The sequence below is a fragment of the Dipodomys spectabilis genome, unplaced genomic scaffold (genome assembly GCF_019054845.1).
Source record: "Dipodomys spectabilis isolate Male_0828 unplaced genomic scaffold, ASM1905484v1 ptg000095l, whole genome shotgun sequence".
In the NCBI taxonomy this organism is placed as follows: domain Eukaryota; kingdom Metazoa; phylum Chordata; class Mammalia; order Rodentia; family Heteromyidae; genus Dipodomys; species Dipodomys spectabilis.
In genome coordinates this window covers 34,096,635-34,108,329 of record NW_024870772.1, presented here as the reverse complement: position 1 = coordinate 34,108,329, position 11,695 = coordinate 34,096,635, and the positions used below count along the sequence as shown (strand labels likewise).

The window sequence follows — 11,695 nt, the reverse complement described above, 5'->3', positions numbered from 1 at the left end:
CCATTCCTACCTCAGAAAGTTCCCACTTCGATGGCAGGAATTGAGGGTGGGTAGCGATTGGACTTTGTTTCTGCTGGTGCTCTATCACTTGAGCCATAACTCCACTTTGGAGATTTTGCTGGTTCGTTAGATGTGAGAATCTCATGGACTTTTGCACATGGACTGGCTTTGAAATCTTGAAACTCAGATGTCAGCCTCCTGCGGATTACAACCATGAGGGACAGGGTGCCTAGCTTCTGCTCCTGTTTGATGGCAAGTGAGATACTGGCTGGCAGAGGCTACGGAAGGAGGGAGGGGAGAGAACCTGGAAGAGGATAAAGTTATACATTTCACTACTGGGCCCCATTTTCTTCTGTTGATCTGTTGGAAGTTATATATGAAGTTTCTAGAATGCCGCTTGCTGTGGTTTATAGAGATGGGCTTTATTCTGAGCACCACTGGCTTCCTCTAATGGCCTTAGTCCCTTATGGGACTTGTTAATGGAGGCAGCAGTACTCTGAGCACAGTAGTGTCCATCCTCATCTCTCCAACAAAAATAGCCCTGGTAGGCAGCCTATGACCTGTAGATGAGACTTAAAATGCAGTTGTCCAAAATCAAGGATTAAAAATAAGTTTAGCTGGGCACTACTGGCTCATGCCCGTAATTGTAGCTACTCAGGAGGCAGAGATCTGAGGATCTTTGTAAGCCTAGACCAGAAAGTCTGTGAGATTCTTATGTCCAATTCACCACCAAAAAAGCCAGAAGTGGAGCTGGAGCTGTGTCTAAAGTGGCAGAATGTCAGCCTTGAGCAAAAAAGCTAAGGGATAGTGCCAGGGCCCCAAATTCAAGCCTCAGGCCCAACACACACACACACACACACACACACACACACACACACACACACACACACACACACACACACACACACCCCAAATAAATAAATAAATAAATAAATAAATGCATACTTCACTAAATAGAAGGAATGGAATTGTTTAGATGTTATAAAGCAAGTAGGGACATTTCGGTTGAATTATTTAGGAAGTTTGAAGACTCAACAAAATCCTCCTTTGGACCAGATCATCTCTATGCCTATGGAACTTGCAAGCAGCAGGAAGAACATCTAGGATTCAAACTCAGGAAGGAAGAAATGGAGAGGGGAAGGAGGGACAGAAGGTTGCAAGTCTGTGGTAAAGAAAATCAACTGCCTACCTCAGGAGGCATGTAAAGGGTTGTCTGTGTACCCACAATCCTCTTCTTCTCTGTGGTACATCAGAGTCTCTTCATTCCCATGGTTTTTTGAGAGTAGTCATGTTTCAAGGAGCCAGCTTTCAGTTGGCTGGGCCAAGTTAAGTACTGACTGGTGATCCACTATCAAGCCTTTTCAGCTGGGATTTGGAACTTAGAACCTAGGGGAACCAAGTCAGTCTCTGAGTAGTAAAAGCTGCCATGATTATCTGGCCATGTTTTCTGCATTGTGGAAAGAACTCTGGAGACAGAGGACACAGAGGAGAGAGGGAGTGAAAAACAGAGAGAAAAGAGGGGAGGGGAAGGGAGGAAACATGGGACAAGAGCCCCATGGTTCGATGAGCCAATAAATTTCTCCCTTTGCCTAGGTTTGCCTAGCTTGGATTTTCTCACAGATCACCATGAGTTCTCACTGATACGAACATTCTCCAGAGGCATCCACCTGGAGGGGGCAAGGGCTGGATTCCCAAATTGTTTCCATCTGGTCAGACAAGACCTGGGAAATGAGTGAGCTATTGAACCAAGACTCATGGAAGCAGGTTGGTTGCTGGAAATCCAGACATACATTCAGAGTCATTCATGCTGGAGGTAACAGTGAAGGTGTGGGCACTTCATACATGCCCACTAATAAGCCAGAATTCTTTGCAAGGGTGCTCTCTCCAGAAAGAACAGGAGTGTGGGAAACCAGAAAAATCTAAGCACTAAAAGAGAAGTGGAAGCAGGCTCATTGCTAAGATTTTTCTTTAGGTCCAGAGTAAAGCCTACTTTAAATAGAGACTGAGGATTTAAAAGTTAAATATGAAGCTTATAAATTGTTCATATTGAACAGATGCAGAATGTTCTATCCTTTTACCCTGGATGTGCCAGAAAACTCCAGAAGGCTCCAGAAGGCTGGTTTGGATGTCAGGTTCTTGGAGTCCTTAAAGCTCTCTGGCATATGAAGCAATTCAGGGAGAGCCTTCTCTGGCTTGTAGCACCCATCTTGTTTTCTTTCAGGAACCCCCAGCTTCCTCTGGCACCAAGGGGCCTCATTGTTTTTGCCTGGCCTCTGCCAGAGTGTCCAAATGTCTGTCAACCTTTAGCAAACACTCACCCCTTAGCCATGTCCCTGATTCTGGGACTGTGGGGACCTTCCTTGGATAGATGAGTCTTGGAGGAGAGTACAAGCGCTCTGGAAATGGCCTTGGGGCCATATGTACATGCAATTTTCAGATCTCAGGCCTGGACTGTAATCTAGACAGGTCTGCTTGAGTAGGTCTACTGGATCCTGAAGACCTCTTTGTTTAGAGCCAGAGAAGAGTCCTCTGGCCCAGGTGTAAGGTTGGTACTAGCCATGTGTTAACCAGAGACTAGGTCATAGGCATTGGGAAGTGAAGTGAAAGCACCAAACTTGAGCAAAAAGCCAAGCAAGAGTACAAGCTCCGAGTTCACCTCATAGTACTGGCAAAAAATGAAAAGGAAAAGTTCTAAAGAAGAAGGGCCAAGAGACTTCCTACCTATGCAATCTTGACTCGCCAACCTCAAGCTCTGTATTTGCAACAAAACAAAAGCCTTTGAGTTAAAGGTAGATATTTGGTCACAGTAAGTTTGAATTTTGAATTTTTTGTCTGTGTAATTAATTTTCCCAATCTGAGAATTAATTTTCCCAATCTATGAGACAGGTTGTCTTTCCTCCAGATATAGTGATGTTGTGAGGTGATTTTCCCAGGATGCTCAGAGCACAGGCGGTGCCCAGTACTTGACAGCTGGATAGCTGTACTATAATTCTTTTCCTACTAGTGTTGCAATCTCTGAGGTCATTTGCTTATAGCCTGATGATGACTGCTTTAGGATGATCCCTGGAAAGGAGAGGTCTAGTGCCCCTCAAATTTTATTCTCAGTCATGTCGATAATTAAGACCATGAGGGCTGGGTTGTAGTTTGGTAGTGAACTTGCCAACCATGCACAGGTTCTAGATTTGACCCCCAGGACTGGGAAAACCAAAACAAACCAGGACAAACCCTAACTCTGGATCCTTCTGTGTCATTTGATAACTATCAACAAATTAATTGTGTGTGTGTGTGTGTGTGTGTATGTGAATTCTGGAGCTTAAGCTCTGGGACTCACACTGCCAGATGGCTTTTACTGCTTAAGGCTGATGTTCTACCACGTGAATCACACCTCCACTTCCAGCTTTTTTCCTGGTTAATTGGAAATAAGTCTCAGAAACTTTCCTGCTGTGCGGGCTTTGAACCACTATTCCTAGATCTCAGTCTTTGGTTCTTCTCTGGCGAATTGAAGATAAGAGTCTCACAGACTTTCCTGCTTGAGCTGGTTTTAAACCATTATTCTCAGATCTCAGCCTCCTGAGTAGCTAGGGTTGCAGGTGTGAGCCACTTGGTCTGACTATCCCTTAACATTTTGGAGCCATAGTTTTCTCATGGGTCAGATGGGCTAATAACAGAACCTATGCATAGAATGTGACTAGGGATAAATGAGAGAATACATTTAATCTCTTAAATAAGATCTACCTAATAGAAAAAAAGCTTGCCAAACTGCAGCTGTTTTTACCAACAGTCTAACTGTCCTCAGCCCACCTAGAGCCAAATGCCACCAGTAGTGTTTGATGTATGGGGAAGCGCAGGGCCACTGGCTGTAGCCACCAGTCTAGGCTTCCATACAAAGAAATAACAGCTTCCAGGAAAGAAAAAAGAAAACACCTCAAATCTGATTTGTTCTCTTAAATTCAAGCTGTAATTGCTTTGGGAAGAGAATCATGTTGGCTGCAGTCATTTCTTGTTTTGTTCTTCTTTGCTCCTCCTGGGCAAAGCTTAATCTCAGTCAGGCCTTTTGATTGCATGTGGAAGAATAATTTGCCAAGAAAAGAAAATAGCAGCCGAGACCCTTTTAGCACTCAGACAGAGGATCAGTGCTCCTTCTGGGCAGCTCCACTTCTTCCTGCGGGCGGAAATTCACATCGAACAAATCCGAGCCAATAATAGACAAATCTGGCTTCTTCCCAAGGACAGACACGCAGGCAATCTCATGGCACCGGAGTCTCTGGTAAATGCTGGGCCACCTGGGCTCTGGCACTCTATTGCAAGGCCTGTTTAGTGCTGGCTGTAGCCTGGTGGAAAAAAGCCAACTAAGTATGTAGATTATCCATCACCTAAAGGTCCTGTACTGCTTTCTTGGCTTAGCTGAAATCCCACACCCAGCATCTGAATGTTTTTTATGGTAAAAGCCATATTGATCCCATCCCTTTGATCCTTTGTCATGGACTCTTTCCTCCTCCTGATGATTTCTGACACCTTGCAAAGTTGTCTACTTTCACCCTGCAAATTCTGTGGTAGTTTTGTTTTGATTGCTGGGGTTCCCCATTGCCCCCAACTCTTTCAACCATATCAAACTACTAAAAGTTCCCAGAACATCCTCTTTCTCTCTCTTGCTTTGATCTTTCATGTTCTATCCTTTATTTTTAATTGTGGTAAAATACACATTATATAGATTGACTACGTCAGGTGTGTGTGTGTGTGTGTGTGTGTGTGTGTGTGTGTGTGTGTGCCAATATTGGAACGTGAACTCAGGGTCTTATGCTTTTCCTTAGCTCTTTTTTTACTCAAGGCTGGTGCTCTACCAGTTGAGCCATAGCTCTACTTTCAACTTTTTGCTGGTTAATTAGTAGCAGAAACAGCAATGGGGACTCTACACCTGCCTTATTACCTTCCAGGTATCCTCCTCCTCTTTTTTTTCCCCCTCATCCTGGGCCCTGAAGCCTAGCAGCCCAGAAAATGCTTGGTTTGATTTCTAGGGAAAATCTCTGTTGTTCAAAGGATCATTGTGTTAGGTGTTCTAATAGAGTCCGTGGGTTGACTGATGCCCCATCCGTACCATGCAAATGCCCACAGCCCTCAGGATGCCCATGCCTGTAGGTGGCTACAGTATCCTGTGCATATCTACCCTGGCAGTGACTGGGCTCGAGTCACATGCTCAGCCAGAATGAACTGCATTTGTTTTCCAACCTGCTTCTGATATTTTTACATTTTATTGTGATTATACACTTATCCAAACAAAATGAGAATGGCTGACATGAATGTGAACATAGTGAAGAAAAATCTCTGGAAAAGCTAAGAGACAGAGTCTTTGAAAAGACTAGCTAGAAGGTAATATGCACCGAAGATAAATAAAATAACTGTTGAAGCGCAGGAAAAAATATAAAAATAATCTGAAAAGATAAAGGCTCTCTTATTTCTTTGGAAATCTAGCTAAGATCTTGCTCTATGCTTTAAAAGCAGAGATAGAAAAAACATATATAATCATATATAATATATAATGCATTATAGAAAACCATAGTCAACATCTGAAGTCTGGCAAATGAAAAAATGTACATCTTCATGTTGCAAATTGAAACAAGATAGAATGTGCATAGTCTTTTAAATGGTTCTTGTCATTTATTTATTATTTGTTATATTTATTTGTTTATGTGCTGATACTAGGGCTTGAACTCAGGGCCTTGCACTTTTGCTTAGCTTTTTCACTCTAGGGTGGCATTATACCACTAGATCACAGTTCAACTTCTGGCTTTTTTACTGGTTAGCTGGAGATAAAAGTCTGACTTTTCTGCCTGGACTGATGTTGAACCATGATCCTTAGATCTTAGCCTCCTGAGTAGTGAGGATTATAGGTGTGAACCACCAGTGCCTGGCAAAAGATGCACATTTAAAAATTAGCCCAAGAACCTCAGGTACTGACAAAGTTTGATGTTAGCCTCTGTGCTGCCCCTGGTAGGATTCTTCCAGGCAAATCCACTGCTACCTTTCTTCCAGGCTTGTCTCTTTCTCTTGTTTCCTCATTTAGGCTTGCTACAGTCACAGAGAATGGAACCAGTTCTGAGCTCAGAGCTGCTTTTCTTTGCACCATTCTATGCTATCTGTACCAAGAGTGGATCCAAGACAGTTATGCAGCATCTCATTTTTTTTTTAACTTCCAGCTGCTTTGTTATTTTGGTTATTTGGAAGCCTTTTTTCTCCCTTATACCCTACAGTGGTGTAAAACCACTGGGAAGACAAGCAATTCAAACCTAAACTGGGCCTGTGAAGATGCTTCAAGATGTTGCTCATTCTGCTGTTGCTGGAGCTGCTAACAGCAGCAACCTACTATCTGTGGCCTTGGAAGGAATGCTCTCCCTTTCCCAGTTTCCATCTGAAGAATGCCAGTACATTTGCCATCCAACTTCCACACCCACCTGGAAGATTTCCAAATACACAGGAAGTTTAAATGACTGTCTTGAGGTCACATTGGTTTTTCCTTCCTTCCTTCTTTCCTTCCTTCCTTCCTTCCTTCCTTCCTTCCTTCCCTCCCTCCCTCCTTCCTTCCTGCATTCTCATTTTTCTTTCCTTCTCTCTTTCATCTCTTTTTTTTTCTTCCTACTTATTAATTATGATGCTACTGGGATTTGAACTTGAGGCCTTATGCTTGCTAGGTAGGTGCTCTTACCACTAAATCATGCCTCCAGCAACTCACATTGTTTTGGATGACAAATCTGTGACTAGAATCCAAGTTCATGTCATTTTTATAACAAATCAACCATCCTCCCCAACCAAAGTTTAGAGGCATGGCCCTCTGACTATGTGCTGGCCAACCAGATGTAAAGAGAAATGAGCAAAAGCTACTGGAACATTCCACTAAGTGCTGACCTGGCTGGAAGATGCACTCTTTTATCCTGGACCTTATACTTTAGGCCCTGTTTGGCACATCCTAGAGCATAGGTAGAGGTTAGTAGGCCCCTGTAACTGCCTGTACTGGTAGGTGACCATGAAGATGGAAGGAAGAGTTAAGGTAGTAGATGGGCACAATTGGAAAAGCAGCCTGGGCCCTTGACATCATGGAGCCACTGCACTAAGGTGCCAGGAGAGGGGACATGCCATCACTCATGTGACCTGTGTCCAGGATCCAAATCTAGTGATAAGAGGAGCAACAAGTGACACTGAAGGGACTATTTCTTTGGCATCTTTGTTGACTGCAATCCAGAAAAGCCAGTATAGAGTCTGAGGGACTGGGGGAAGAGGCGTTCATTTGCTCTGCTTCTCTGTATAACCTGCCATCCATCTTCCAGTGCACAGGGACCTGTAGCACACACAAGGCCTTTGAAGGCAACCCAAGTTTTTACAGCTTTGAGAGCCGCAGGGCCTGTCTCTGACTTTAGGCCCTTAGGATGGCAGAGGGGCTGCACAAGGGCTCTGTGGGAAAGGTAGTGAGGCTGTCCTGCCCAAAGTGTGCTGAAGATAATTACATCCGTCACAGAGCTCAAGGTACAGAACTGGGAGTGGTCTTCGGCTATGTGTGATGGCCAGACAAAATTGGGGCCAACTTAGAGTGTCCTGAATCATGTAACTGGTGAGACTGGAGTTGTGACCTCAGTTTTACTCCAAAGGTGTGCAAGCTTAGGGACAAATGCAGATGACTAGACACTCTGGGATGCCTCTGCCAATAAGGCTGTGCAATTTCAGGAGAGTCCCTCCCTTTGACTTGGCTCTTTTTCTTTTCTATTTCCTTCCCTTTCCTTTTCTTTTTGTGCCAATACTGGGGCTTGAACTCAGGACCTTGAGCTCTCACTTAGTTTTTTTCTGCTCAAAGCTGCCGCTCTGCTACTTGAGCAACACCCCACTTCTGGCTTTTTGCTCATTGATTAGAGATAAGAGCCTCACAAACTTTTCTACACAGGCTGGCTTTGAACCACAATCCTTAGACTTCAGCCTCCTGAGTAGTCAGAATTACAGACGTGAGCCACCAGTGCCAAGTTCTGGCTGCCTTTGCAAACTGACCTGCTATGGAAAAATGAAGACTGTTTGTTCATACATTCTTGCACCTCATCCTCAACCTTGGAATCTTCTGGAGGAGGAAGGTTATAGATCTTTTCAACCTGGAAGAAGGAGGTACAGATACGAGAGTAGAAACCCATGATCACACTAGTAACAGCACAAGAATTGCACTATTGAAAACATGTGGTTTTTGTGTTAGACCAAGATCCAATTGAGTTAGATGACAAGAGCATTTTCCTTTGTGCTTTTACTCAATCTTTTCAACTACCAACTTATAGGAGGTATTTTCCAGATGAATTTTTTTTTTACATCCAGGCAACTTATTTTAGCTGTGGTGTTGTTTGATCTGCTGGCATCTTAGAAGAATCACTCCTGGCATCCAAAAATCCAATCAGCATCCAATTTTTGTGAATAGATGTTCAGAGAATCATACGATTTGGGAGGGCTGGAAAGAAAATTTGAGATCACTCTAAATCCCATTTCTCTTTGTTTTATAGCTTTGCAGAAGTGATTGCTGGTGGAGATCCCATGGATAATTAAGGTGAACTTCAGAGTAGAACTCTGGGAGCTGTAACTCACACACAGCAATGAAACATTTTACAATTTGGTTCCCATCCAATGGCCCAGATACACTACATTAAAGATGCAGGTTCTTGGTTTTGAAGTTATTTTTTTTTTCTTGGAAAGAATCTGAAGTGTTTTCCAAGGTACCTGTAGCCAAATGGGTAGAATCATAAGCACAGGGTCACCTTGTGGTTTCCTTACACAAGGTCAAGTGGTGAAGATTTTGCTCACTTTTGGAAAGAAAGCAGGAAGTAAATGAGAGGGTCTTCATTTTGTTGACCTGAATATCTTTCTTCTCCAACCCTCTTCCTTCTCCATTCTTTCCTCTTAACCCATGCCCAGCCTCCCCCCCCCCTTGCCTTTGATTTCTTTTGAAGTCCGATGTCTTAAAACATAAGGCCCAACAAGGGCTATGTCTCTATTCTCACATCCCCCTCCATCTCTCCTTCCTTTCTTTCTTCCCGTCTCTCCGTGACTTTTTGTTTTCCAAAGGGCGAATCTATCAAAATTGTTGAATTGTTTGTTTTCTCTATATTAAATGGATGCTGAAAGTACTATGTTTCTAAGTCAGCTGGTGGTGCCAGGTGACACTGAGTGTCCTGACGGATGCCAATGCAGAGCCTCTTGATAACTTGGGAAGGAGAGATTGGAGAGGTGGGAGGAGCTTTGAATAGGATAGAAGCATCTCCTGTACTGTGTTCTCTGGTTCCTTTGTTTCCTATTTTCAGCATGTTTGGACTCTAAGCTCGAGAGAGTAAGTAGGTTTTATAGTGTGACCAGTATTCTATGAAACCACCAAGGCAAAAACAGAAGATACACAATTTTGCTGGCTGAGCAGGTGTCCTGCTTTGAGCTGTAACATAGCTGCTGAGCCGTAGCTCACAGAATGACCTTCTCTTCAATTTATTAAAGGGCAAGCATTTCTTGAAAATCTATATATTTCACAGAGCTCTAAATCAAGACTGCATTGACCACGACCTTCTCCAAACCTCTTCCTCTGACTTTGACTTTCATAGACTTGGGCATTAAGCCAATCACATCTCCTCTCGATATTAGGAGGCTCTGCTTTTAAATTCATCTCAGAACATGCACTGGGGACTGAATGTACAGGATCCATGGCTTCCTCGGGGGTCACACCTGGGTTGATCATGCTGTGTACCTCAGTCCCAAGGCCGAGGACAGCTGCCTTTCTCTTGGTGAAAAGGAGGTAGATACCAGATGTTAGTGGCTCATGCCTGTAATCCTAGCTACTCAGGAAGCTAAGATCTGAGAATTTCAGTTTGAAGCTAGCCTGGACAGACAAAAATCCCCAAGACTCTTCACTCTGAATAACAAAATTCAAGAGTGGAGGCATGGCTCAAAATGGTAGAGTACCAGTTGGAAGTGCCAGCTGAGCAAGAGTGCAAAGCCCTGAGTTCAAGTACCAGCACACAAAAACAGAGGAAAACCTTTGTAGATGGGTTCCCATATCCCACAGATTGGTCCTAGGACCCATCTGGTCCTGGTCAGGATCATGAGCTCAGAATGGTGGGAACACACTTTTTTCCTGTTATTGACTTGGCTCTCTGGGCCCTGCCTTGATTCTTTCTGCCTATAGCCATGCTCCATGGCTGATCTGCCTGAAAGAACACTGGTGACCCAGATGTGTCAGCACTAACCTTATCAGGGACCTTCTCCTCCATCATGTTGTTCTGCTCCTCCTGTCCTTCTCTGTGCCCAGCAAGAGCATCTCCTTCCAGCACGGGGTGAGCAGTCATGCTCTGGGAATCTTTCGGAATCTCATCAGGGTTTCTTGGATGACTCCAGGAGGTAGGAGTAAAAATATCCCAGGGGCTATTCTGCCCAAAGGTACCTGGAAGAATAGAGATAAATGAATGCATATGATAGGCGATAATTTGACTTCTAACAGAAACAAATCATACTGCTAGCCTAGTTGGGTCTGGAGAGAAGATACTTGAATTAAACTGTCATGATTCTGTAATTCCCTAAGGAATAACTGCAGGACAATTATCCTTGAAGATAGAAATCTAAAATTCCTCCTACAAAATTTACCAGGTGGGTAAATAGGCTCAGTGCTATCCTGGGAACTCAATAATGTATGTTATTATTGAGTGTATACTCAAGAAATATACTGCAAACTTACAGAATAAATTTAAAATAGTTTCAGACCAGCTTCAAGAAATATAAGCTACATGGTAAGAAATGTACGCATTATCTTGCCCATGTAATTGTAACCCCTCTGTACAGTATGTTCACAAATAAAATAAAATTAAAAAAAAAAGAAATAAGCTACAGGAAACATAAGTTACTCTGTTGAAATAAGCTCACAGTCTCCCCAAGCAGTGGCCAGGTGATTTTGATTTATTTTTTTATGATTCAAACAAAATAAAATTATTATATTTAAGTAGTTGTACAAAAGGGTACCAATTCAATAGGTCATTTAACAAGTACAATGCGTCTTGATTCAAGTCACTCCTTCCATTGTTCTCTCTCATTCAACAACCACACTCATCCTCTCAAGTCACCGGGTTCTATTTTCCCATAGGCACATGGAATATTTTGTCTGTCTTTGCCCATTTGTCTGTCCACCCTCTGTTTGAGCCTCCTCCCTCTGACAAAATATGTTTCAGCTTCCTGGTATGCATTTTATTAAACTGTAAGTTAGTTGTTTAATGGAATTACACTATTGGATTCTTTCCTGACCTGTACCACACTTTAGTTAATTTGTTTGGGTATGCATGAATATGACCCTGTATATGTCATCACATATCTTTATAATTTAGATCTAGCTCCCACGTATGAGAGAAAACAGTGCTCTTTTCCTCTCTGAGACTGACTTCCTTCACTTAACAAAAATTTGTCCATGTCTGTACATTTCCTTGCTAATGACATAATATTATTCTTCCTGATAGGTAAGTAATCTTCCATTGGTATATTTGTTCCACATATTCTTGATCCATTCATCCATTACAGGAATCTAGGCTGTTTCCATATCCTGGCTATTGTGAATAGTGCAGCAAGAACGTGGGGTGCAAATGTGTTTCCAGTGTTTTGATTTGTAATCTTTTGGATAAATGCTCCAGGGTAGTGTTGCTGGATCGTAGGT

At 43.0% G+C, this 11,695-nt stretch overlaps 1 protein-coding gene across 1 annotated transcript in view; it reads right to left on the bottom strand.

The window, feature by feature from the left end:
- Positions 1-4,111: 4,111 nt before the first annotated feature.
- The window catches only part of LOC122112878 (WD repeat-containing protein 49-like), a 75,422-nt gene continuing 67,838 nt past the window's right edge, over positions 4,112-11,695 (bottom strand). The window contains exons 20-23 of the mRNA XM_042685837.1: positions 10,248-10,441; positions 9,579-9,781; positions 8,029-8,172; positions 4,112-4,331 (exon numbers count right to left, since the gene is read on the bottom strand). Coding sequence (XP_042541771.1) covers positions 4,112-4,331; positions 8,029-8,172; positions 9,579-9,781; positions 10,248-10,441 — 761 coding nt within the window. The remainder of the gene's footprint in view (positions 4,332-8,028; positions 8,173-9,578; positions 9,782-10,247; positions 10,442-11,695) is intronic.